Source organism: Amblyomma americanum, chromosome 2 (genome assembly GCF_052857255.1).
Source record: "Amblyomma americanum isolate KBUSLIRL-KWMA chromosome 2, ASM5285725v1, whole genome shotgun sequence".
NCBI classification, from domain to species: Eukaryota; Metazoa; Arthropoda; class Arachnida; order Ixodida; family Ixodidae; genus Amblyomma; species Amblyomma americanum.
Window position 1 is genome coordinate 52,432,610 of NC_135498.1, and position 26,151 is coordinate 52,458,760.

A 26,151-nucleotide genomic window follows, 5' to 3' on the forward strand; every position below is an offset into this window, starting at 1 on the left:
TAACGTTGAATCAACGCCCACCTATTGCCGTAAAAGGTCGTGTTGTAATTCATTGTTCTTCGCGGGCTAATCTCAGGGTTCCTCACGGATAAGCAAGGTCGCAACGAATCTTCGGTCATGGTCGCAGCTAGGCGTGCGATTATTACCGGAGCCTGCCACAACTACGATTGGGTATAAAAACTCGGAGGCTCCTATCGAGCTGCTGTGGAGCACCGGCGGTAGTGCGGAAGCTGATGACGCGCGAATAGCGGTTGTATATTCCCCACGTTATACACCGAGTGGAGCGGCTGCGGGTGTCACCGACCTCTCATCTTACACCGTCTCAGGAACCCATTTAGAAGAGGTAATTTGTGCCTTCTTTCTTTAATTTCTTCCTTCTTTGTTTTTACTTCTTTCATAGCGTTTCTTACGCCATTCTTTATTTCTTAACTTTCGTTATTTCCTCCTTCTTTAATTATTATCTTATTTCCATTTTCATTGATTCAGTTATTCATTTCATTAATTCTTAATTTTTTCTCCGGTTTGTAAACTTAAAAACGTCTGCTTTTCTTCCCAAAACGTGGAGCTCATAGCCAATAAACAAGAGTTAAAACCTGCGACAGGCGCAGGCGAAAATGCGCTTACCATAATCCACCCATGTACTACAGGCACTTGCCGCTCATTCCCGCACTGGCTGGAAGGCTGACGCGCTTCAACAAAAACGTAGTGCAGACGAAATTTAAACGACAGGACGCAGGAGACGCAGGAGACGCAGGAGACGCAGGCGGCACGGAGTGTGCCGCCTACATGTCTGTCGTTTTCCATGGAGTACTGCTCTGTACTTTTCGTTGAAGGATGTCAGACCAACTCTCCCAAATGTTTACGAATGACTTGTGCTAGTGCACCGCACCTGCATTACCTGTGTCTCTGTCCAGGAGCTCCAAGAACGCTTGTGGCGATGAAGTCCCTCATCCTGACCTCGTCGGCGCTGCCGCTGCTGGTGGTCCTGTTCTGGCTGCGCGCAGTTGCCGCGCAGTCCGTCGCCACCTGCACGGTGGAGGGTACGCCTGCAGAGCTCAAATACTACGACCATGAGGAGATGACTGCCTTCCTGAAAAAGATCAGCACCAACTACCCCAACTTCACCCATCTCTACAGCATAGGGAAGTCAGTGGAAGGTGGGTTTGCACACCATCTGCGAGCATCGCCAGCAGTGAGAGCATATATTATGTTAACTTAAAAAATAGCATGTTTTAAAACGCTGGAAATAGTATCTAAAACAGTAGTTTCTGGCACCGCATACGCAAACTTAGGCAAAAGGCAGTCGAGTTGGTACAGAAACTCTCTTGAGCTTGTCTCCAGTGAGGAAACTGACTAAGTAATGTGAGAAAAATGCGCCCTGGCCAATCCCCCGCCATGGGTACGGGCTATTCAGCCTGAGGACATCATCATCATCATCATCATCATCATCATCATCATCATTCAACCCTCTAAGGCGGTGGATCACACAGCGTATCACACCTTGGCTGGCCGCAAAACACACCACAGCATTGACATCCCGTATATAAAAACTGAGTTGTTCACTTCACTTGAAGCCTAAAGAAGCACGAGGGGGCAATATCTGCTTAGAACTTCGTATTCATATAAGCGAAGGAAAAAAAGGGCTTGCCCATTAAAGTAAGAATAAAAAGGAACCGCCAGGTTCTGTCAAACACTCGGCTACTTCGTATGCACTGCAGCGGCCTAAAGGAGCTATCAGTACAGTTAGCAGCACAGCTAGCTCCTTCAGGCACCCAGGTCACATGCGCTTTTAAAGACCTTTAGCGGCGTGAAGCATTGTGGCAAAAATGAGTTCGATGTCTCAATAAAAAAATTCAGTCTATCTCGTCATCGAGAAACGCATTGCACGTATGAAACGCATTGCAGACAAGGCTTAGCGCAATTATACGACGGCTCATAAATGGTGGTAGTCGCACTCGGTTCTTGAAGTCTGTCATCAGCCTTTTTTCTTAGTGCTCACACTCGACTTCCTTCGCCGCTTTTGGTGCGTGGTGACTCGCGTGACCAGCGCCCACTTTCGGAGAAGAGGTGCTGGTGTCAGCACGCTGTACAGAGGGCGGTCGCTGTCGGCTGCACGACCGACCGCTACATTTATTGCTGCTGCGTCGAGGTGGCGGTCGACGTGGCGGTTAACGCTCGCTTGCTTTCCAGCGGCACTCGCCGTGGTGGTTTAGTGGTTAGGGAGCTTGGCTGCTGAACCCGATGACGCGGGACCGATTCCTGGTCGCGGCGACCACGTTTCGACGGAGCCGAAATACTAGAGGCATTCATGTGGTGTGCGATATCACTGCATGATAAAGAACCCCAGGTGATCTAAATTAATACGGAACCCTTTATATGGACTTCTTTCCCTTCTTCTCTCACTGCTTCTTCGTCCCTTTCTTTACGGCGCGTTTGAGGTGTACATTGAGAAGGTGGACAGCTCCTTTGTTTTTCTTTTCCTGAAAACCAATTTTTATCTCAGCGGCCTTCTCAATCATTCGCGCCGAACGAATGGAAGATGATGAAGACGGCGATAATCTAAACACAGCGCGAAAACATGTGAGGCTTCGTTCATGAGGTTCACGTAATGGTTTTAGAACTTTTTTGGCCTGGGTGGGCCTTGTTTTTAACTGGATTTAATACTCGTGCCAAAAAACTTTGTAACTATTCGTGTACATATAACTTTATTTCACTCTAATAAATACTATGTTTAAAGAAAGAAAATGACGAACATCGAGTGGTCTAAGGCAGCGGAAAGCGACGCTGACCTGTTTACTCCGACGCAGGACCAAATCCAGCTCTGGGCTGAATATGTTTTTACGCTGGATGCTATTCGGACGGAAATTTTCGGTATAATTCGGATAAGCTCGCCCTCAAGTTCGGCGTCAGGTCCGGACGGGGTTCGACATGGTTTTCCGAGAACTGGAGCTAAGAGCAGTTGCTACTTAAAAAATTGATAAGTGTATATTAACCCCTGTAGTTTACGCTTAAACAGCTGCACCTAAACTCCACCACTAAACTGACTTCACCCCTCTTTTACCTCTTCACGTTGCCTTTTCCCTTTACCCAATGTGGCATAGCCAACCACAACCTTCTTCGGATTAACGTACCCGCCTTTCTTCTCCGTCTCTTTTTGAAAAAGGCATGGACAGGGAAATATATATATATATATATATATATATATATATATATATATATATATATATATATATATATATATATATATATATATATATATATATATATACACACGTATGAAGGGAGCTAACAGTCACCGAAACCAAGGTGCATAGAGGAATATTTTTTTTATGTGTTGTGCTGATCAGTGGGATATTATAGTACTTGGATTAATAAATCGCTTAAAGAAAATAATTATAAAGCAGCAGAAAAAACAACCATGCCGCCGGTGGGATCCGAACCCACGACCTCCGAATATCGCGTCCGGTGCTCTTACCAACTGAGCTACGGCGACGGCTGTCCAATCTGCTGCTCTCGTGGGTATTTATGTTTTGCGTGTAAGCGAACCTTAAGAGTGTTCACCAGCGCCCTATATATATATATATATATATATATATATATATATATATATATATATATATATATATATATATATATATATATATATATATATATATATATATATATAGAATCCAGTAGAATGGCCTGAAAGTGTCTTCGCATGCAGGATCGTATAGGGTCTAAATAAATTGGTTGATCTTAGCTGCGCTCAGGGTTTGCATCGGTTATGATGGGAATGGAAGACTTAAGAAGGCAAACAGCGCGGTTTCATTTCATCGCCATTTAAATTGTTCACGCGCTGTGCCGCAGGCCGTGACCTGTGGGTTCTCCTCGTCACCAGGGACCCGCACGAGGAGCCGCTTCTTAAGCCCAACGTAAAATACGTTGCCAACATACACGGCGACGAGGTGAGTTCATTCACTTTCCACTGCTGCGTTGTTGTTGTTGTTGTTGTTGTTGTTGTTGTTGTTGTTGTTGTTGTTGTTGTTGTTGTTGTTGTTGTTGTTGTTGTTGTTGTTGTTGTTGTTGTTGTTGTTGTTGTTGTTGTTGTTGTTGTTGTTGTTGTTGTTGTTGTTGTTGTTGTTGTTGTTGTTGTTGTTGTTGTTGTTGTTGTTGTTGTTGTTGTTGTTGTTGTTGTTGTTGTTGTTGTTGTTGTTGTTGTTGTTGTTGTTGTTGTTGTTGTTGTTGTTGTTGTTGTTGTTGTTGTTGTTGTTGTTGTTGTTGTTGTTGTTGTTGTTGTTGTTGTTGTTGTTGTTGTTGTTGTTGTTGTTGTTGTTGTTGTTGTTGTTGTTGTTGTTGTTGTTGTTGTTGTTGTTGTTGTTGTTGTTGTTGTTGTTGTTGTTGTTGTTGTTGTTGTTGTTGTTGTTGTTGTTGTTGTTGTTGTTGTTGTTGTTGTTGTTGTTGTTGTTGTTGTTGTTGTTGTTGTTGTTGTTGTTGTTGTTGTTGTTGTTGTTGTTGTTGTTGTTGTTGTTGTTGTTGTTGTTGTTGTTGTCTGCGTTGTATGCAGGATGCAATTTGCGGCGTTTGTTTTTTTGTTTTTGCGCACCTACGGAACCGGGAATGTACGCAAAGCTGTCGCGGTGCAATCCCACTGCTGCAGAATTTCTTCTAGCTACCGACATACGGCATACAAACACGACATTATCTTATTCGCCTATATGAGTGAAACGAAGCAAATTAAAAAGAGAAATAATTGCTACAATGGCGAGAATTGCGCCTAGTAGGTTGTCCGTGATGATTCAATGCGCTTAAATTTTTTACAAAACGAGACACAACAGCAATACCAACACAGAGAGCGAACTTACAACTGGTTTTAATGGTGAAAACATGCGATCTTTTTATACACAAGACGCGAGCGTCATCAGTGGCAAACAAAGAAACGAAATAACATATCGGCATCGGTATCGGTATAACATTGTGTCTCGTTTTGTAAAAAAAGTTAAGCACGTTGAATCATCATCAGAAATAATTGAAAAATTGGAAAATTGGCTTTTGGGGGAATGGAAATGGCGCAGTATCTGTCTCATATATCGTTGGACACCTGAACCACGCCGTAAGGGAAAGGATAAAAGAGGGACTAAAAGAAGAAAAGAAGAAAGAGGCGCTGTAGTGGGAGGGCTTCGTAATAATTTCGACCACCTGGGGATCTTTAACGTGCACTGACATTGCACAGCACACGGGCACCTTTGCGTTTCGCATCCATCAGAAATAATTGGATCTGGCGGAGCATTTTGAACCGATTCATTTCGTTTTCATTTCCTTTAGTCATTTGCCATTGGTCGCTGCTTCTGGTGGCGTAGTCTGCCTGGGCTGACGTCGCGTTGTACTGGGAAGAAACACGCCTATGATGTCAATTACTTGAACAAACACTGCCTATGCCCATGCATCACTGGCGGACCGTGGTGACGACACGGGTAAGGGACGGAGCGCGACAACGCTTTTGGCACGCCTGAAGAGCTCTACCGGCGCTAATCCCGCCTCGGGAAGAAAACTGTGCTGTCGTTTTGCAATGAACTAGTGGAACGTGGTCCCTGTGACTCGGCCGGGCTGCATGCTGCGGCAGTGTATAGGGTAGCTAGCGGCGGAGCTGCGACCAGATCGGTCGTGACTGTGATAAGTCGTTGGCTTGCCCACCTTCTCTTTCTCTGCGACTGACATCACATCCGAATGGTGTCAAAACGAAGTGAATCGGCATAAAATACAGCCCCAGGTCATCAAGGCTATTTCTGTCGCACTGCTGCAAAAGAACGGGAACGATGTGACAGGTCCGTTTATCCAGCCGTAATAGGAGCAAACTTGTAGGTTACTTCCTATGGCCTCACGTAGTAGCAGGTTGCTTCAGCCTGTGCGCATTAAAGATGCTCTTCTAGTTACCAGTGCCTCAGCCAAATTGTTTTAGCGTTGTGTAGCAACGGGTACATATCAATATGATTAAGACTACACACAAAATATAGGGTATTTATTTACATTACCACGCATGTGTCCAGCACTTAAAACAGAGACTACCTGTGTTTTGGTTGTCTTCATTGCATTCCTTTTCATTCTTCACATTACTGAAATTAGACCATGGATCTTACACGAACAATTTAATAACATTGTGTATGTATGCTACTGCGCTAGAGATTTGTGTGGGTGTGTTTCGCTTCATCATTATCGTGTCTGCAGCAGCATTCTCCAGTGTTCATTAAAAAGTACATCAGCTTCCTCCTCGACCATCGAAAGATTTAGCACATATTGAAACGCTCAAACAACCTATCGCTCTCTGATGCCTGCGATGAGCAGATTTCCTTAGCATGTATTTCTCACCATTCCCGATATGTATTTCACGCACCCACCCAATAAGAGCATTCTGAGAGCCCATAGAGCAGAGTGTTTTTTTTTCTTACTCGCCGCATTTACGTGAACTGCGCAGGTGTTGGGCCGCCAGTTCATGGTGTACCTGATATCGCACCTGTTGACTCACTATGACGTGGACCCGTACGTGCGGCACCTGCTGGACGACACACGCATCCACATCATGCCCAGCGCGAACCCCGACGGGTTCGCGATGTCCAAAGAGGGCATCTGCATGGGCATTCAAGGACGGTACGTGGTTGCGCACTTTTCAGGTTTTCCTAAAGAGCGAGATATCGATGGGAGTGGTCGACCAGGTTTTCTAAGCGGCAGAATCTTGCTCAGCAACCATCTGCCACATGTCACCGGACAATAATGAAACGGAAATATTGCGCCGCTGGTTAAGTTAGGATTGAGACCTTCTAACTTTTCATTCTAAGGTTAGCGCTTTGCCGATTCAGCCATGAACTGGCACGTGCCAGAACAAATGCAGGGAAGCAAACGCTGCAGGCGATGCGTGAAGTGTCTGTAGAAGCTAAAAAATAAAACTGTCAGGACTTCTTAGTAAGAAAGGGGGTGATTGTGCTATGTGCACGATACATGTACGATGCGCGCTGGAACCCGAATGCGGGATCAGGATATACTTTCGCAAGGTTGCTGGACCTCTCGCATTTTCTTCAAGTAATTTATACATCAAGCCTTCTTCGGCTTTGATACGAAGACTGTGAGGCAAATGCAAAAGCTGCAAAGACGCATCCATACAGATTTTTTGAAGCGGACCGTGAGGGAAATGACTAACTGTACGGAACCTGGCTTATCGGCTCTGGCAAAGAGCTGACTACAGGCTATATACTATACTAAATTTTGATGAATTCAGTGCTAAGAAAACCTCGGCAAAACAGCAGTCTTCAGAGATCATTATCGGCCCGGCTTAGCCCCAAACGCGGTAGTAGCGATGCTTTCACTACATTATTAGCAAAATTAAGCCCGAATGGGAGCGAATGACGTCCTCTAGAGTACATCCAAATGGGCGTTTTGTATACTTGCTCAGTATGAACTGCTTCGTTTTCACCTTTAAGAACAGAGTTTTTTTTTATGAATTCAAGAGAGTAAAAGTTTCCCTCCCCACAGAAACGGCTCACACACATGGGGCCATATTCGTGTGCCCGCATAATTCTCGCAGCCGGGTTATGCCGTGCCATCTATGGAAACGGAATGGAAGCGGCACGCGTGCAGCTGGCGAAACAGCTTGGCCGACTGCGCTAGGCTCGCATGACCCTATGTCACGGGGTCCTTACTGTCGACAAGCGCCTGCAGCGGCATGGAGAGCAGGAGCCGTCTGCTTGTCGTCTGCTTGTGCTTTGCGAGCTCATTTGTTTGTTTATTACCGTAGATGAAACGTTGAAACCTTGCAAGCTCTATCAAACATTCTAAAAAGGATTTCAGTATCTTTTTCATGGTCATGCGTCACGCTACAGTCGCCAGTCCTCCAATTTAAACTCACACGCGTGACACCTTCCCCGATTCAGGCAGAACGCCCGCGGCGTGGACCTCAACCGCAACTTCCCGACCCGCTTCAACACCCAGATGGAAGAGGAGCAGCCGGAGACCGAGGCATTAAGGCGATGGAGTAAACAGATTCCCTTCGTCCTGGCTTCGAATTTCCACGGGGGAGCTCTGGTCGTCAACTACCCATACGACTATCCGCGCGTATTCGGTACGTCCTGGCCGATGTCTATACTCCAACTAAACACGGTTGCCTGCTCCAGGTTTCAAAAAAATGCCTCCCCTACATGAGCGAAATTTTTCGCGGATTATTTGGTGTGTGGGGTTCAACATCACAAAGTTACACGTGGGCTATGAGGAACGCCGTAATGGAGGACTCCTGATTAATTTCGATCATCTAGGGTGCTTTACCGTCCACTTACATAGCGAAGTACATGTGCGTCTTGTGTTTCGCCTCCATCGAGACGCAGCAGGCGTGGTCGGAACTGAGCCCGCATCCTCGGGCTCAGGAACCGAGCTATAACCTCTCAGCCAATGCGGCGGGTTCATCTCGCTGATAGTCCTGGTATGGGACAGCATGTGAGGTATATCTTTCCAAAGCCGCGTGCTCCATGTGGCTCGCTATGCATACTTATGGACCACATGCGGTGCGCCACTCCACGAGTGGTCGCTGTCACCGGACGAAGCCTTACGTCACTCTTCCCATTGTCTCGCTCAGACGACGAAAGTCAGCGCAACGAGCCCTCACTGACGCCGGACGATGACGTCTTCAAACATCTCGCCAGCGTGTACTCGTTCAACCACGCCAACATGCACCTGGGACTGGGCTGTTCCAAAGATGGGACAGTGGCGTACCCCAACGGCACCGTCAACGGAGCTACCTGGTACGCTTTCTCAGGTAGCGTATACTATACTCTGCCAGTGTATATCCCAGTTTGTAACTCGCATCTTGCTATAGTCGGATACAACTCAAGAATGAAGCGGCTTTTCACCGTCAAAGGACCCTCTTCCAGCCAATGGCGTCGGATGATTCTCATAACCCTGCTAGTGTGACAATGCAGAGAACGGCGCCACAATGGAAAGATGAGTCTATCCCCGACAATAGAGGGAAGGGATTATCCCCTTTCATCTACCACTCTTTTGTCACATTGGCAGGGTCATGAGAATGGGCAGACGCCATTGGCTGGAAGGGAGTTCTTTGACGGGGAAAAGGCGCTGCGTTTTTATAAGTTGTATCCGACTTTAGGACTCTCCTCCCAATGACGTCCCGAGACTTTTTTTATCTACCTTACGACGCCTGATCAATGCGGGTTCAAATTGCATGCTCTTACCGGCAGGTTGACCTTTAAACATGTACGCGAAAACGTTTGAGGGCCGGAGGCTGTAACAGCAGGACGTCCATCACCGTACAATGGAACGCGTTATTCTGTATTCTCAAGCATCCAATAGGCTCCTGGAGGCATTAATGCAGAGGGAGTAGAAGGGGCACATTGCATCGAAGAGCTTGTCTTAACATTTCCAGTTCACGGAATCATCCGACGATTAGTTCCGATTTTTGATGGACTTCGCAAAAAAAAAAGAAAATTCCATAAGGTCTCCCCCTGGAAGGGTACTGCTGTACTTTGTACACGTGGGCTTTGTAGGAGGATAAGTAATGCAGTGTATGCAAGACGATTTATGATGCATTTATCCTAGTTTGAGTCTTACAGATGCTATAGAATAGCTTTAAGCCGGATTCCTTGAACCATTCACTATTTTTCTCTCCAGTCCCTCTTTTCATAATAGTCAAGTTACGCCAAGAAGCTCCAGTATTAATTTCACAGTGATAGCCTATGGGCTATGCTATGGACGGCCCATCACCGCACAGCCCGGCAACGTTTCTCGCAGCGTTAACCCTCCAGATCGACATCCTCTCCCCCTCCCGCACCATTCACATTACCTTATTCCTTCTTTCCGCCCCTTTCCTCCCCATCATGAATACTTAAAGACGCTAGCCACAGACCCCAGTCACCCTTGAAGAAGGAGACGAGCCGGTTCCGAAACGTCGGGTTTCAAATTAAACAAGTTTTAGTTGCAGATGCGTCACAATTTGCAATAAGTTAACAAACCCAACCGGACAGGCAGTTCTGTCAAAATGTTTAGTTTTCAGAACAGCTCTAGCGCTCATAGTTCACTAGAACCCCCAATCTCAGATTTCGCAGTTGTCTGTCTGACCCAAGCCTCTCTCCGTGACCTTGAGGTTGCTCGGGTCTCACAAGCCTCAGCGTTGGCAGCACCTGCCATCGCAGGGCAGCGACACATCACTTAAGCGCTGCACCACTGCGCCAGGAGTGATATGAGGACTCCCAGAGATCTATGAATGTTAAGAATGACCAGTTCCGCATACATGGGCATTAACCCATTAACGCTATCGCGTCATATCCAGCTTAAGTCCGATTTCGTCGATCTTTGTCTGAAGCCTGGTTGGCCTTGAAAACTCAGCCTCGAACCGAAACCGAATGAAATACAGAATTGCTAGCGAACCTAATTCGCATTTGGCCTAACCACGCTAAATCGTCCACCGTTTTTTAAACTCCATACCTCTTTATCATTCTCCTTGGAGTCGAAGCCGAACCTCTGAAGGTGCATTGTTTCAACTGTTTCAGTTTGTTCTGAATACAGTATAGTCAAATCACTTATTCAGAACATGCTAAGGGTTATTTTATTCTGCAACGCTCTGAATAAATTATGTGGTATAGGCGATTCGGACAATCAAGGCTACAATGAATTCGCGGCGTCCCTTTGCCTCTGAATTTGTTGCTGTAGGAATATAAGAGACTGGAGTCAGGGAGCACAAATATTCTGCCCTTAAGCCATCAGCCAAAGTTCACTTATGATACTAGATCCAGCCGAACTAACAGGTGTAAAGATAGCTTTTCAAGTTGTTCCGAAATTCCCCGGAAAGATTACTCTGTCCAGAAGGTAAACCTTTCTTGAATAAGCAGTTTTGGCTGTGGGGGCACTTACACAGAGGGATATGATGCGATCGTCAATCACAAATTAAATGTCCTCACCGCACTTTCTCCCACCACCTCTGTGCGCAGGTGGCATGGCGGACTACAACTACATGTGGGACGGCTGCATGGACGTGACCGTTGAGATGGCCTGCTGCAAGTACCCGCCCCGCAGCGAACTCGCCCACTACTGGGAGGAGAACAAGCCGGCGCTCCTCGCCTACTTAGACGAAGTGCACAGAGGCGAGTGCTTCTCTGCACTCCCAGTATACAGACCCCGCAGGCAGCGTGTGTTCCGCTTCCCTCCAACCTTACGCGAACGGGTCGGAGGCAGGGTTAGCTTTGCCGCGACATATTCTCATTTTCATCTCTGTCATCACTAAGCAACCACACCGAACAAACGAACGCCGCTGCTTCAACTTCAGTTTAATGTATGCCATAGCCTTCCCGATATAGTAGAGCGTAAAGAAATAGGCAAGACGAACGGAATGTGTCACGACGATTACCTAATGCTCAAGACATATATAAGCAGCTCTGCTTAATTGACAGAAGAATGTATTCTGTGAAAAGACAAATGCAGACGGAAGATGGCTAGGTCGTGAAAGAAGACGATGAAGTCCGTAAGGAGACGTAGGCCATCCCCCTTGTGGGTATATACCATTTTGTGAGGCAATAAACAACAGCAACCACCTCTGGCGTGGCGCAAGTATATTTATCGACTCTACAAGTAGCCTTCATCTAAAAGCGAACTTACGCCGGCTGTTTTTGATCCTTATGATTGCTATAAAAGCCAGGTGGAATATAACTGTACACCCATATAACATGAAGGCAGTTCTTGAAACTTTTTTTTATTCTCTCTCTCTCTTCCGGCAGGCGTACGCGGCATCGTCAAAGACGAAAATGGCTCTCCCGTGGCCAACGCATCCCTGAAAATCTCCAACCGAAGAGTCGGCTTTAAGACATCCTCCAGGGGGGAGTACTGGAGAATCCTCAGACCGGGTCAATACACGTTGGAGGTGAGATCCCTTTCCAGGAAATGCATTTGTGCTTCGGCTATAATATAATCAATAAAAGGCACTATAGCAACACTCAGGCTAATGGGTTTGTCAAACTGGGGCGAGAACACGATACTATATAACGTATCTGCTTCTAATAAACCTATTAACCAGGCGTTCTGCAAAACTATTGAAAGGTCATTGCTCTCATTGGATGCGCACACGTGTAATGAAAAGCTTCTTGCTCACTCCTTCAGGTTTCGGCAACCGGGTTCCACAAGGCCGAGGTGGGCTTCAGCGTCCCAGAAGAACGATTCATAGTTCTCAACGTGACGCTCAAGTCAGAGGGACACGAGAAGTCTGATTAGCCTGTGGCTTAAGCAGGACTCGGACAGCACAGCGTATGCAACCAAAGTGCTGGGCACGACGGCAAACCTCACTCCGACAACCTGCACCGGGCTTCTTGATTGTACCGCAGCGGATTTCACGTGGAAACGGAATACAACGGTTCAGAACACTGTGTCTGGTGTGTCTGTCTATTAATAAGAGTGAAATGGTTGGCCATTTGTTAACGGGTCGAAAATTTAAAGGCCAGATATTCTAAATGCGAATCCTGAACACGAACGAAGGCAACGGGCTTGGGACTCCATCTTGTCTTCACTCGTGTCGATATGGTCAACCTGTCCTGCTCAAAATTTGGCGCGCCTTAAAAAGCTGTCAAGCCAGTCAACGACTGCGACTCTTGGTATAAATGCGTCAATACCAGTCATTTGAATTAGCCCGCACCCTCTGTTGAATATTCTTACTCTAGCCTTTCCCAGTGATGTAGCATAATAATAATTGGTTTTGGGGGAAAGGAAATGACGCAGTATCTGTCTCATATGTCGGTGGACACCTGAACCGCGCCGTAAGAGAAGGGGTAAAGGAGGGAGTGAAAGAAGAAAAGAAGAGAGGTGCCGTAGTGGAGGGCTCCGCAAAAATTTAGAACACTTGGGAATCTTCAACGTGCACTGACATCGCACAGCACACGGGCACCGTAGCGTTTCGCCTCCATAAAAACGCTGTCGCCGCGGTCGGGTTCGAACCCGGGGACTCCGGATCAGTAGCTGAGATACAAAATTTTAGCAAAAGTAAGCTTTTGGGTCAGTTACAGGAAGCTGATCGAGCGTTTCGGAGAATAGAGTTGAAATTGATTGATTGATTGATTGATTGATTGATTGCGTTCTGGGTGATTATAGTAATAATAATAATTGGTTTTGGGGGAAAGAAAATGGCTCAGTATCTGTCTCATATATCGTCGGACACCTGAACCGCGCCTTAAGGGAAGGGTTAAAGGAGGGAGTGAAAGAACAAAGAGGTGTCGCAGAGGAGGGCTCCGGAATAATTTCGACCACCTGGGGATCTTGAACGTGCACTGATATCGCACAGCACACGGACGCCTTGGCGTTTTGCCTCCATAAAAACGCGGCCGCCCCGGACGGGTTCGAACCCGGGTACTCCGGATTAGTAGCCGAGCGCTCTAACCACTGAGCCACCGCGGCAGGTCAGTGATGAAGCACTGTATCTACTTTTAGAACATGTATATAGCAACAGCCCACAACATGTTTCGAATCGGCTCACGTGTCTTTCAGAGCACGGGAAGATCACTTCCGCTCTTATTCTCTACAATAGAAGGCAGATATTTACATTACCGTCGCCATTAAAGAGCCGCTCATCGCCATTTGCTTCTTCGACTCCATTCTTCTAGCTGGTTCCTCATTTCCACTACCACTCATGGTACATTCAGGCACCAAGCGGCTAATTTTGCTGCCCTCGCTGCCGATACCGAGGCAGCAATCGTGCGATAAGAATACCACCCGCCGCTGTGGCTCAGTGGTTAGGGCGCTCGACTACTGATCCGGAGTTCCCGCGTTCGAACCCGACCACGGCGGCTGCGTTTTTATGGAGGAAAAACGCTAAGGCGCCCGTGTGCTGTGCGATGTCAGTGCACGTTAAAGATCCCCAGGTGGTCAAAATTATTCCGGAGCCCTCCTCTACGGCACCTCCTTCTTCCCTTCTTCTTTCACTCCCTTCTTTATCCCTTCCCTTACGGCGCGGTTCAGGTGTCCAACGATATATGAGACAGATACTGCGCCATTTCCTTTCCCCCAAAACCAATTATTATTATAAGAATACCGGATTCGTCCTGGTGTCTCTTCGCGGATCTATATGCGCGAACAAAAGGAAACGGAGCACGCTATTTTCCTTCCAACATTTTTCACGCGTTGCCTAATTGAAATTTCCAGCTATCTTATCCGCATTCCGGTAGTGGACGCAAGTGCGCTTTCTCGCGGACAAACAATGTTTATTTACGATAGGAAAGGCGTGATCGCATTTAGAACAGAATAGCGTGCTCCGTTTACTTATGTCCGCGCCTGTACCTAGCGCGTCATACACACCGCAACGACTTCCCTAGATGCCCCTGCAACACTCTCGAACCGACGTCTCTTCGTGGCTATGCGTTGCATGCCCGCCTGGAACACCGAGGGTGGGGGTTCGAACCCCAACGGCGGCTATTTTCTGTTAATGACTTAATTCTATCTTCCAATTCTTTTCTGTGGTCCGCAATTTTTTCAGGCTGACGTAGTACGACGCACGACGCCGCGTTTTGAGCAGAACGAGCTCCTTACGCTATCGCGTAAAATTAAGGGCAATGGATTGATGCAGAGGAAATGCGACGGCATGCATCTTCCACTCCCCAATCTATTCTAATTCTGATTGGATTACAATTTACGGAACTACTCAAAATGTGTCATATTAAGTGATCGCGGCGAGTATTCATACCGTTATCGGCACAGTGGCGCTGCGGTTAACTGATGCACCACTGCAGTGGAAGATGGAAGTTTTAAGCGCAGCCACAGGTGGGGCTTGTGACAACCATGCATGTTTCTCCTCCCGAGCAATTCTTGGGAGGTTTCTTAGGGGTGTCCGCTTGGAAGAGGCTCCGCAAACCACGCTGCTGTGCCCTTCCTTGGGCAAACCCAGTTTCTAACCCCTCCGCCTGCAAGTGTGGCTCGTGTTACCGTGTTGACACGGAGGACAGTTAGTGCGCTCTAAACGCCGCGTGCAAACAAACGAACACGCGAATTGTCACTGCTGTAAGCGATATTTTGAAAGTAGTTTACTTCAGGGTATCACTGCAGTCCTGGGAAAGTCCGGATTCACCTCTGGCAGTTTCACTTTGAGAGAAAAAAAAACAGCACATCTCTAAAAAAATACTTGCAGCACCGAAAAAGTCCTTATAACTTAAAGAAACAGAAATATTGCTAACTGTGTTTGGCATTACACCCTGCAGTCTGCAGGCAAAAATACTTTCGCGCTGCATTCGCAGGTTTGTGTTGTTTCCGTTCAGTGCATGCATTGCGTGGAGGAGAGGCTAGGATTCGTCTCCCCCCCACGCTTTTGTCGTGAATACAAAGGTTATCCTCAGCACATATCTTTGACCTGCTGCTGCCGACAATAATGTGTTCATGAGCACTGAGCTACAAAACAGGTGGCCAGCTAAAAGCGGACAACGCAAAAGCATTTTGCCACATCCAACGCTTTATGTTCGATTCCATTTTGGTTTGGTTTATAGGATTTAACGTCCCAAAGCGACTGAGGCGATGAGGAACGCCGTAGTAGAGGGCTCCGGATGATTTCCACCACCTGGGGTTCTTTAACATGTTATAAACAAAAACGTAGCATATGGACGGGACGAAGAAGGGTGAAGACAAGACGGTTGCTACACTTACAGCTGAATAGAATGAAATGATACGGTAAACCACACCCCATCCCAGAGCAACAACACGCATGCGCATGACATAAAACAAGGTAAAAACAAACTAATCTTAAAACGTGTGGAATAAAAGCAAAAAAAGAAGAAAGGAGAAAGAGCGATAGATAATAAAAGGTGCTAAGAAAAGAGCAAAAAAAGAAGAAAAGAGAAAGAGCGATAGATAATAAAAGGTGCTAAGAATTTTTATCACCTTTTATTATCTACCGCTCTTTCTATTTTCTTCTTTTTTGCTCGTTTTCCACACTTTCTAAGATTATCAGTTTGTTTTTACCTTGCTTTATGTCATGCGCATGCGTGTTGTTGCTCTCGGATCCGGTGTGGTTTACCGTCTCATTTCATTCTATTCAGTTATAAGTGTAGCAACCGTCCTGTCTTCGCCCTTCTTCGTCCCGTCCATATGCTACGTTTTTTGTTTATATTATGTCTGACCAACTGGCCCCTCAGTATACTCTGTTAAATTTCTTTAACGTGCACTGACATCGCACACCACACGGGCCACTAGGATTTCGCGTCCATCGAAATACGGCCACCGCGGAGGCTAGTTCGTTTCCTGTGTTGTGGACAGGTCAGTGGCATCTTGTTGCCCAAAAATAAAAAGCCGAGTTGGTTATATATGTTCCTGAAATAGCACACAAATCACAAAAAACGCCAATGAGAAAAAATAAGTGTGGAAGATTTGCGCGGCTTTATTCAGTGCGAAGTCCAAGTGACGGACAAACGCGGATGTATTTGCAAACAAGAGTGCATAAAGCAGCTGGATGGAAGAGAAGTTACGTAGAAAATGCCTCCAATTTTCGAGAACCGTTCTCTATTTTGATAATAAGGGAATATTTGATCATTGGCACGCACCCAAGCGCAGCCATACGGAGGCGCTTATTTTATTTCACTGGCACACCAATGTGGCTGTGAAACACTTCCTTGTCCATACCATAAAGCAATAGGAGCGGTGGACTTAAACTAAACGGGCAAGGTTTCTTAACTGAGAATGAAGCGCGTTTGTGCTTCACACTACTATCCTGAGGGAGGCGAAGCTCCGCCGATGGGCAGGCGGGAGCGTGGGTGGATGGACGGACGGGGAGACGGACGGACGGACGGACGGAACAACGGAGGGACCGACGGAGAGACGGACAAACCGACCCTCCCCACCGACCGACGAACGGACGGACGGACGGACGGATGGATGGATGGATAGATGCTCATCATAAGCCTGAATTCTGCGTGAAATATACGTGAGATTCCACAGATAACTTGGACTTTCATTATTCACAATGCAGAGTTCGTTCTCAGAGGCAAACAATGCCACATTCGCCTCCTGCCGTTTTTCCTGAAGCCTTTCCGAAGCCACTGTTGAGTGTTGAAGTCATCACAAAGAACCGACAGTGCATGGGTCACCTCCATTGTGACCTTCCGCTTCTTACTTCCGTATTTACTTGAAGGGGAAGCTTACGCTCCAGTCAGTGTGAACGTCACATCGCTCTTTTTGAAAAGAATACACGCGTACGATAGTCATCAGAAACATGAATTTTGTGGAAAAAATACGCAAAGTTTTTGCGGATGAGAGTTTCGCATCCATAGAGCCTGTTGGTAGTGATAAGTTGATATGCAGGAGACTGGTGTAAGGAATCCATTTGTGAAAACATATTGCCGAGGCTAGAAAGCCTCGACATTAGGCCACTTTCATTCCAGCGAAAAATTTCCGTGCTTCTGATTTCCTCATGACACGAGGAAAGGCTCTAAAATCCGGTACTATCGCAAGAAGAGCAAATTAACTCCCGAAATCTCTTTAGCAGCTGTTCACTCCGCCTAAAATGCCTGGGGATGGAAATGCGTTCGCCGGAAGCGGGCTCCTGGAATTAGAACTGCTTTCCCACTCAATATACAGAGAAAAATCATTGAAGGGTGGTTGTACATTCTTCGCTTGTGTAATGCAGCAGAGAAATGTGGTCACATGTGATCTAATTTTTCCCAAAATACTTCGATATCTGGTTCCGATGAATAAAAATTGCCGGTGGTTTAGCTCTGGTTAAACCTGGAGTGACGCGATGGCTACATCTGGCCCAGTGGAACTACCTCAGTCGAACTGCAAAGTCAGTCTTTCGCCGCTCCGTTTCGCTGAACGTTCCTTCTTCATCTCCGTCCCACTTGACACGGCGCATGTGCATAGCTGTGGCAGCTCGGTTTCGCCGGCGCAGCTGCTCCACACCATGTGGCTGGTCACGTGACCAACCACGTGACGAACTTCGTGAACAGCCACGGCGCCGCGCCGCCGGCAGCTGCTCCGCACCACGTGACCGACCACGCTGAAGGCTCGAAATGCTACCGTAATGTAGCTGTCGCTACAAAACTAGAGGTCTCCTCCTGGGCAGCCGGACGAAAGTGCATGATACACTCTAAACAGAAAGGTGTAAAAAGGGAGTGAACTGTTCTCTAGCGCACCCCCATTTATAAAGGGGTGTGCGCTACAGAACGGCTTACTCTCTATTTACTCCCATATAGGTGTATTACTGTTTATAGTGTACATCTCAGTGAAGGCTGTCAATAACAACCACTAAACAAAGGTGCATTCTTGAGTACATAAGTTCGAGAAGAGACGGTCTCTTTACTACCGCAGTTTGTGCGAAGCAATTAAAGCTCGGTCGCTAAACGATACGATTCTATGCATTATGTTTACCAACAGCAAGAAGGAGCGCACAAGCAACTTTACATGTCCAACATTCGTGAACAATACTTTTTAAAAATGAGAAACTGTAAGAAAATGGCAAGAAATGTTGAAGGTAATCGTCAATTCTTCCGCTATGTAGCAAGATCTTTCTTTCATAGTGTTTCCATCGCTCGCACTGAGTAGTGAAAACTGGCTTAGAAAATCAGTGAGGAACTTTTTGACGATAGAAAAAAAAAGTTAATAGAAACAAATGCGAACCCCCCGACATGAGATCTCTCGACATATTAATTTTTAGTGCGAAACCTTACAATATATAAACAAATTCGCTCTAAAACTTTTTCCGCTCAAAAATGTTTTTTTTTTCTGAAATGTTGGGTATGTAACAATCAACTGTCAAAGTCAGTTGATCTAGAAAGCTTGCCATGATTAACTATACATATTTTTCAAATATTTCAGGTATAGACGGCATAATTGAAATCGGACGGTAATTTTCAGTATTATTATGCGCACCACTTGTATGAAGGAACATAACTTGCTGACTTCAGTTTTTGCAGGAATGTTCCCACTTAGAATTATAGATTAAGCAATTCTAGCAAAAATCTCGACGGCTCATATGTTCCGCATAAGTCATTAATGGAAACATCGTCAATTTCAGGAAATGTATTGTGTTTAAACTAAAGATATACTTTACCTCCTCCTTACAAGTTGAAGGCAGATATGCTGATTCATTAATGTTGCGTCGCATATAGTGCACAAACCTACCTGTAGTTTTGTATTTCTAAGTACACGAAAGAAGGAGCTGTTAAAGTTATCAGTAATATTATGTCCGCGGAGCTGCATAGACTAGCAAGAAAGTAATTCGTTATATTATTTCGGGTAAATACGCCTCTCAAGCTGTTAATTAAAGACCATTATTCTTACTACTGTAAGTAGTGGCTTTAAAACTATCTCGGAAATGTATTCGTCTCGCGAAGAGGTTTACGGCATTAACTCTGTTTCTCAACTGGTTAAATTTGGATTAACTCTGAACAATTCGGGCCGACCTTTGATTGAGCTCAAAGTATTCTTTTTATAGCTGCTAGTATGTTTGACGACGTCCCCTCCTTGTCCACGCAAGTTAGGTTGTTTGACCTACATGTCTGCACTGGAATGCACTGGAATGCACCGGAATGGACCTGGAAGCACTCGAAAGAGAGCACCTATCCATTGTGCAGCGTCTCTAGAAGTGCGCAAATGGCAGTCACCGGCGTGCAATCACCTCGGCGTCGTAAGGACTTCGCGATATTGTTCCGCGTTATGCTTATCCGCGCAACACTTGCGCTAGATAATGCAACTTCAGGACGAATCTGCTCAGTGGTACATGCAGTTGGATGCATCGGCCGTGCTTCGCTTCTACACACGATGATTTCTGAGATCACTTATCCGCGGTGCATGGACGGGGCGTGCTCGGATGGGACGGGGGGCGAGGGGGTTGAGGAGGAGGTGCTGTGGGGGATCCATGTGCTTGGCTTAAGTAGTAACATTTCTTGAAGACCATCTGCAGCGCGACCGCCGTATTCTATGAGTTGCTTTTACTGCGCAAGTGTTTTGAATTGTCTTTGACAGTTTGCTCGATAAAGGCGAGTCCTTTTTTAACCGCTAGAAATGTTTAGAAGGCGCCCCATGTGGCCTGCGGCAGTTGGAACATTTCAGCGCTCCTGCCTTGCAGGTTTCGCCGCTGACGGCTCGGGACGCCAGAAGCACACTGTCGATATCGCTCACGTGACCCCATTTTATGAATTTGTGGCATTGGAGTGGTTTCGGAATGTACAGCCCTATTTCAAGCCGAAATGTGCATACTTTTACATGAGACGGGAGATATCGCATTTGATCGCACTCTTCACGCAACATAAGTTTGACAAAACGGGAAGCCCGGAGAGTTATGGCGCCTTCAATCTCCGACTTCACCAGTTCAGGCAGGCCGTCATTGTTGACGGCTACATTGACGTCACGGATGACTTCCGTAGATTCCTCCCTGCCAACCAGAATGTTCGGGGGGGCGGGGGGGGGGGGGGGGGGGGGGTTATGCCTCCAAGGATGGTGATGTTCCGCGGTGATTGCTGTGAACCCGCTCAATGGACTTCTTTTCCGGAGACGTTCCTGCGAGCGTTCGCTCTCGTATCCGGTATTTCATTTGCCACGAGAGCCTCGAACCGCACAGAGACGTCTTGCCTCTTCAGTCGCCTCATTCTGCCAGAAAGGTGCAAAGGCAGGATGGGGGCTGAGCTCACCGGTGGTTTATTTCTTTATGTATTCAAAATACCTTCCAGGGCCAAAAGGGCTTCGCATAAGGAGAGCAAAAAGCGATATAAGTATAATTGGCGACAACTTTTTTACTAATAAAGGGAAAGCTACAGGGGCGGAGGAGCCTCTGAGACTGGGTCCCTCTGCCCCGACATCTCGGCAGCAGGACGTCTGCTTTGCACGATCTCTCTGTTTGGTTGCCTCGTTTCATCGCTAGTGGACCTGTTGCCATCTATGGAAGCTTCTTGTAACTGAATTCAAGTAGTCGTGGTCCAAACAACAATTTTATGGCTCCCTCGCCCGGTCCGGATCGAGTGCAGCCTGCACACCGGACATCCCGAGTCGATTGCGTCGAAGCAGGATCGGCTGCTCCGATTGCCCTGCTGCTTGTACTGCGTCGATTTACAGCACCTCATTTGGACCTGCCCCGGCAAAGTTTCATGCAAAGTTCCATGTGCGACGCTCGAGTTTTCTGCTACCGACGTTCACGAGTGTGGACCCCTTAGGCGACAATCTAAGAAAACAGGTCTTGTCATGACTGGGCCTGCACCCTACGAGAAGTATTGAGCATATACGCTTCAGTTGGCGGCTGCATGCTAGACTGGGAAGAAGTGAGGCTTTCTGACTTCGATGTCCTGAAAACCTCTTTGCGGACCTGTTCATGCTCAGGCGTACTTGAGTGCGTGCGTCCGTGACAGGAGATAATGGAAGAGTGTGTGTGTGTGTGACCGACAGTTCGACGCCTCTTGATAAACCGACCAAGGTGGAGCTAGCTCATTGGGCTAGCAATAGCCGATAGCAGTGCTTTTGAGGCACGAAAAGCCCAGACAAAAGTACACGCTGCAGCATGAACTCCTGCTTTCTTTAGAGTTCATTTTACAGTGTTGAGCACAGTTGCCGCAGTTGCACGGTTGCCGCAAAACGATGCTTTGTACCCGGAGGTGATGAGTGCGCAAAGCATTCTTCTGCGACAACCGAGAGGCGAGCCTTTCATTTAATAAGACAAGTATGAGCATTGTATACAGGGCATGCGTTTTTCTCGGATTAAAGCGCAAGTATTGTGGACCATGCAACAGCATGAAACGAGCCTGATCAAGAGGGCCGCTGGGGGCGTGTTAAACTCGGGGCCGAGCCAATATGAGGCAAAGCACACGGGTTCTGATGACACCCTTTTCAGCAGGCAGCTGATACGCTCCCGTTATGATGTAATTTATTTGAACCGAGGATCTGGCTATCTCCCTGTAATATACGCCAGCTTACCTGCGTGTTGCAGCGTCAGGGAGACACTCAAAGACACGTGGTGGATTGGCAAAGCTCCAAGCTGGTTTCACATGCGAGGGCAGTGTGTGGTCGACCAGCGCCACTGCTCTCGAATCAGCGGCTATCTTGACTGACCTCTCGAAGTGCATTTCGTCTAGCTCACATGAAGACAACGGACGAACTAACAGGCAGGAAGCAGGATATCAACCATTATTCTCCTTCGCAAAGGGCACATATTTATGCACAGTTTTTTTTCCGCATGTGCTCACGCACACAATTCTAGTGGAATAAAATATGTAGGAACAAACAAGGATAACCTGATGGATTAAGGTTGATGAAATAAACACGACAGCAGGATCTACAAAATAACACCCGCTGACCCAACAAGCGATGATGGTGGACAGACAAATTTCAGGACCTATCACATCGCGAGTACTTGTCCAAAATGCTATCTCATTGCCCGTAGGAAAAACTGACAGCTTGCCAATACAGCCGTTTCTTTCCTCGTTGTTTGTTCGATTATTTATGAAATACTGGCGACTTGTTGCATGTCAAAACAGGAGTTGGAAAATACATTGTTAATAAAGCAACATCTCCCAGCTGCATATTCTGCAGATAACTCATACATTCATTTGCTACATTTACTTCACATAAATAACGAATTCCATTCGCGATAAAAACTAATGGCATTCATAACGGTGCTTCTCCTTGCTTCAGACTAGCTCGCTACCGGCGCACGTCTTCAAAATTAATTACTTCCGTTTCTACTTGCGCAGTGCACTGATCAGGCCTACTTTTCTGAGATGCACGGGATATCTTTTTAATGTTATACCACTGTCCCTATCACTCGCCGCACGTTTTCACGTCAGGTAAGAGGTTCCCCTCCAGTTAAGCTTGTTCACTCACTGAAAGATGAACTTGAATATGAGCGCGAACTTGACATGGCAAGATATTCACATTAGCCTTCCGAATCGTGCTCTTATTGTCATATTCGACACAAAAATCCATGGTGAACACCCCTTGATAAATATGATGTCAACCGCTGTGTTAACCAAAAAGCACGAAGCGCACATTAGACTGACTGTTCGTTCGAAAAACCCAGCTGCACTTCGTCTGCTTCTTCGTTGTCCCGCTTGAACTCGTCCGCTTCTTCGCTGCGCTGCGCCTGTCGGTCCCATTACAATTACTCTCCCTCCGTAAAAGGAGCCATCCTGGCGACTTACGGAGAGGAGAGGATGGGCGGGTCATAGTAAGGCTTGAGGCGCTCAACGTGCACAGTTTCGCGCCCCCGGCGACGGTGGTCCGAAGAGGGAACGAGCGGCTCAACGATATAAGTCACCGGAGAAGTTTGGTGGACAACCCGGTAAGGTCCGTGAAAGCGAGACAGTAGTTTCGTGGCGAGGCCGGGAGTGCAGGAAGGCACCCAGAGCCAAACGAGGGCGCCAGATGGGTATGACGCTGGAGGGTCCGGGGAATCCCGACGGTGCTTCTGATCCCATTGTTGCTGTGTGGTGAAAGAGCAGGCAAGTTGCCGGCATTCTTCGGCATACAGGTGAGCTTCGGAGAGTAAGGTGGTCTCGGAAGGGTTAGGGTGATAAGGAAGGATGGTGTCCATGGTGGATGTAGGCTCCCGGCCATATAAGAGGAAGAAAGGAGAAAACCCCGTTGTTGTCTGAGTAGCTGTGTTATACGCGTACGTGACGAACGGGAGCACTTGATCCCAGTTGGAGTGGGCGGTGTCAACGTACATGGCGAGCATGTCACTCAGAGTGCGGTTGAACCGCTCAGTCATGCCGTTGGTCTGGGGGTGATAGGCGCTGGTGTAGCGATGAACGATTTGGCATTGCTTGAGCAGGGCCTCGACGGCGTCCGAGAGAAAAACACGGCCGCGGTCACTTAGAAGTTCTTTCGGGGCGCCGTGACGAAGAACAAGACTGTGTAGAATGAAGTGAGCGACATCGTTTGCGCTAGCAGATTTGAGAGCCGACGTTTCGACGTAACGGGTGAGATGGTCAACGGCAACGATGATCCACCGATTATTAGCCGAAGTAGTTGGAAGCGGGCCATAAAGATCAATGCCGACGCGGTCAAAGGGACGGCCAGGGCAAGGTAACGGCTGCAAAGGAGCGGCGGCGGAGTGGGGAGGTTTCTTGCGACGTTGGCAGGCGGTGCATGACCGAATGTGCTGACGTATGTAGCGGTACATACCTCGCCAGTAGAATCGCTGACGAAGGCGAGCATATGTTTTCAGTACACCGGCGCGGCCGCATTGTGGAGCGGCGTGAAAAGAGGCACAGATTGTAGCACGGAGGTGTCGAGGGATGACCAACAGCCACTTCCGGCCGTCGGGGAGGTAATTACGGCGGTATAAGAGGCCATCACGAACGGAAAGTGGTGGGCTTGGCGGCGAAGGGTCCAGGTCGAATGATGCGGTGAGGGAGTGTTCAAGAAGTTTAGCAGCGAGGTGATCCAAGGATCCTTCAGTTGTTCGGAGAGCATATCAAGGATGTTGAACGAAGAGAATTCGTAGGCACAGACGAGGGCAGAGGTTGACTCGCATGGGAGTGGTGAACGAGAAAGGGCGTCGGCGTCCGAGTGCTTGCGGCCGGAGCGATAAATGACGGGTATATCAAACTCCTGGAGACGTAAAGCCCAGCGGGCGAGTCGGCCAGAAGGATCTTTGAGGGAGGATAGCCAGCATAGGGCGTGGTGGTCTGTGACGACATAGAAGGGCCGGCCGTAAATGTAAGGGCGGAACTTGGCAATTGCCCAAATGATGGCGAGGCATTCTTTTTCTGTGACAGAATAGTTTGATTCCGCCTTGGTGAGGGCGCGGCTGGCTAAGCGACGACGTATTCCGGATACCCAGGCTTTCGCTGGGCAAGAACTGCGCCCAAGCCCACACCGCTCGCGTCAGTGTGAACTTCTGTCGGACAGGCGGGATCAAAATGGCGAAGGATGGGGGGAGAGACCAGCAGGCGGCGTAAAGTGCTGAACGCGGTATCGCAGGCGGGGGACCAAGACGAAAGGTTCGGGCTGCCGGCAAGAAGCTGCGTTAAAGGGGCGATGATACTGGCGAAATTTCGGATGAAGCGGCGAAAATATGAGCATAAGCCTATAAAACTGCGAAGTTCTTTTAAGGTGGTTGGTTTGGGGAAGTCAGCGACGGCGCGAAGTTTGGCAGGGTCAGGAAGAACGCCGTCTTTGGAGATGACATGGCCTAATATTGTGAGCTGCGTTGCACCGAAGTAACATTTTTTCAAGTTTAGTTGGAGGCCGGCGTCAGTAAGGCTAGTGAGTACGCGCTGAAGGCGGTGCAGATGGGAAGGAAAATCTTTGGAAAAAACGACAATGTCATCTAGGTAACATAGACAAGTTTCCCATTTGAGGCCACTGAGAATAGTGTCCATCATCCTTTCGAATGTGGCTGGAGCATTGCAGAGGCCGAATGGCATCACATTGAACTCATACAAGCCGTCTGAGGCGACGAAAGCGGTTTTCGGCCTGTCGTTCGCTGCCATCGGGACCTGCCAGTAGCCGGAGCGTAAGTCGAGGGATGAAAAATACTCCGCTCCCTGCAAGCAATCCAGTGCGTCGTCGATTCGGGGTAGAGGATAAACATCCTTGCGTGTGATCTTGTTGAGACGGCGGTAGTCCACACAGAACCTGATGGAGCCATCTTTTTTCGTCACCAAGACAACAGGAGAGGCCCAAGGGCTGTGAGAAGGCTGTATTATGCCGCGCCGAAGCATGTCGTCAACATTGTCACGGATGACGCGGCGCTCGCTCGGCGAGACTCGGTACGGTCGCTGACGCAAGGGAGCGTGGGTACCAGTGTCAATTGTGTGAGAGACGGCCAATGCGCGCCCCAAGGAGGGCTGGGAAAGGTCGAAAGAGTTGCGGAAGCGGCAGAGAAGTTCCAAGATTTGGTCACGGTAAGCGGACGGAAGGTCGGGAGCGATGTTACGACGAAAGACGTCGATGGAAATTGGATCGGGCGCTGTCGCACAACAGGCTAAGGCAGTAACTGGGGAGCAGGCACGGGTATCGGAGAACTCGGAAGCAAGAGCAGGGTCCAGTTCTTCAATAGAGCCGAGGCATTCGCCGCGAAGAACAAACGACGGGCAAGAAAATGGGTTGGTGACATAGATGGCGCAGTGGCCATCGGAAATCGAGACAACGGCGAATGAAATGAGGAGGCGCTGATGGCGAGTGGCTGCTGCGGTAGGTGTGAAAAGAACAGGGCCGCTGAGGAAAGAGTCG

General features: G+C 47.8%; 1 protein-coding gene and 1 long non-coding RNA gene across 3 annotated transcripts in view; one reads left to right on the forward strand and one right to left on the reverse strand.

The window, feature by feature from the left end:
* LOC144121241 (uncharacterized) overlaps positions 1 to 22,065 on the reverse strand; it is a 28,820-nt gene extending 6,755 nt beyond the window's left edge. Inside the window, exon 1 of one of the 2 annotated variants that reach the window (XR_013312579.1) lies at positions 21,889 to 22,065. This is a non-coding gene — a long non-coding RNA (uncharacterized LOC144121241). Of the gene's footprint in view, positions 1 to 898; positions 1,038 to 21,888 lie in introns of those variants that run through there. The other variant, XR_013312580.1, reaches the window with a different exon arrangement.
* LOC144121242 (carboxypeptidase M-like) lies at positions 904 to 12,388 on the forward strand. Its single transcript, XM_077654352.1, has 8 exons — positions 904 to 1,157; positions 3,850 to 3,947; positions 6,452 to 6,624; positions 7,902 to 8,089; positions 8,597 to 8,776; positions 10,962 to 11,114; positions 11,745 to 11,887; positions 12,124 to 12,388. Exons 1-8 carry the CDS (start codon positions 938 to 940, stop codon positions 12,232 to 12,234), a joined length of 1,266 nt encoding a protein of 421 aa, XP_077510478.1. The 5' UTR covers positions 904 to 937; the 3' UTR covers positions 12,235 to 12,388.
* Positions 22,066 to 26,151: the final 4,086 nt, after the last annotated feature.

What these genes read in the sequence shown, in the direction of transcription:
- LOC144121242 (XM_077654352.1), top strand. Translation starts at nt 938, where the DNA reads ATGAAGTCCCTCATCCTGACCTCGTCGGCGCTGCCGCTGCTGGTGGTC. An exon ending in CATAGGGAAGTCAGTGGAAG is followed by an intron (nt 1,158 to 3,849) that starts GTGGGTTTGCAC and finishes GCTGTGCCGCAG; the next exon opens with GCCGTGACCTGTGGGTTCTC. An exon ending in CGGGTCAATACACGTTGGAG is followed by an intron (nt 11,888 to 12,123) that starts GTGAGATCCCTT and finishes TCACTCCTTCAG; the next exon opens with GTTTCGGCAACCGGGTTCCA.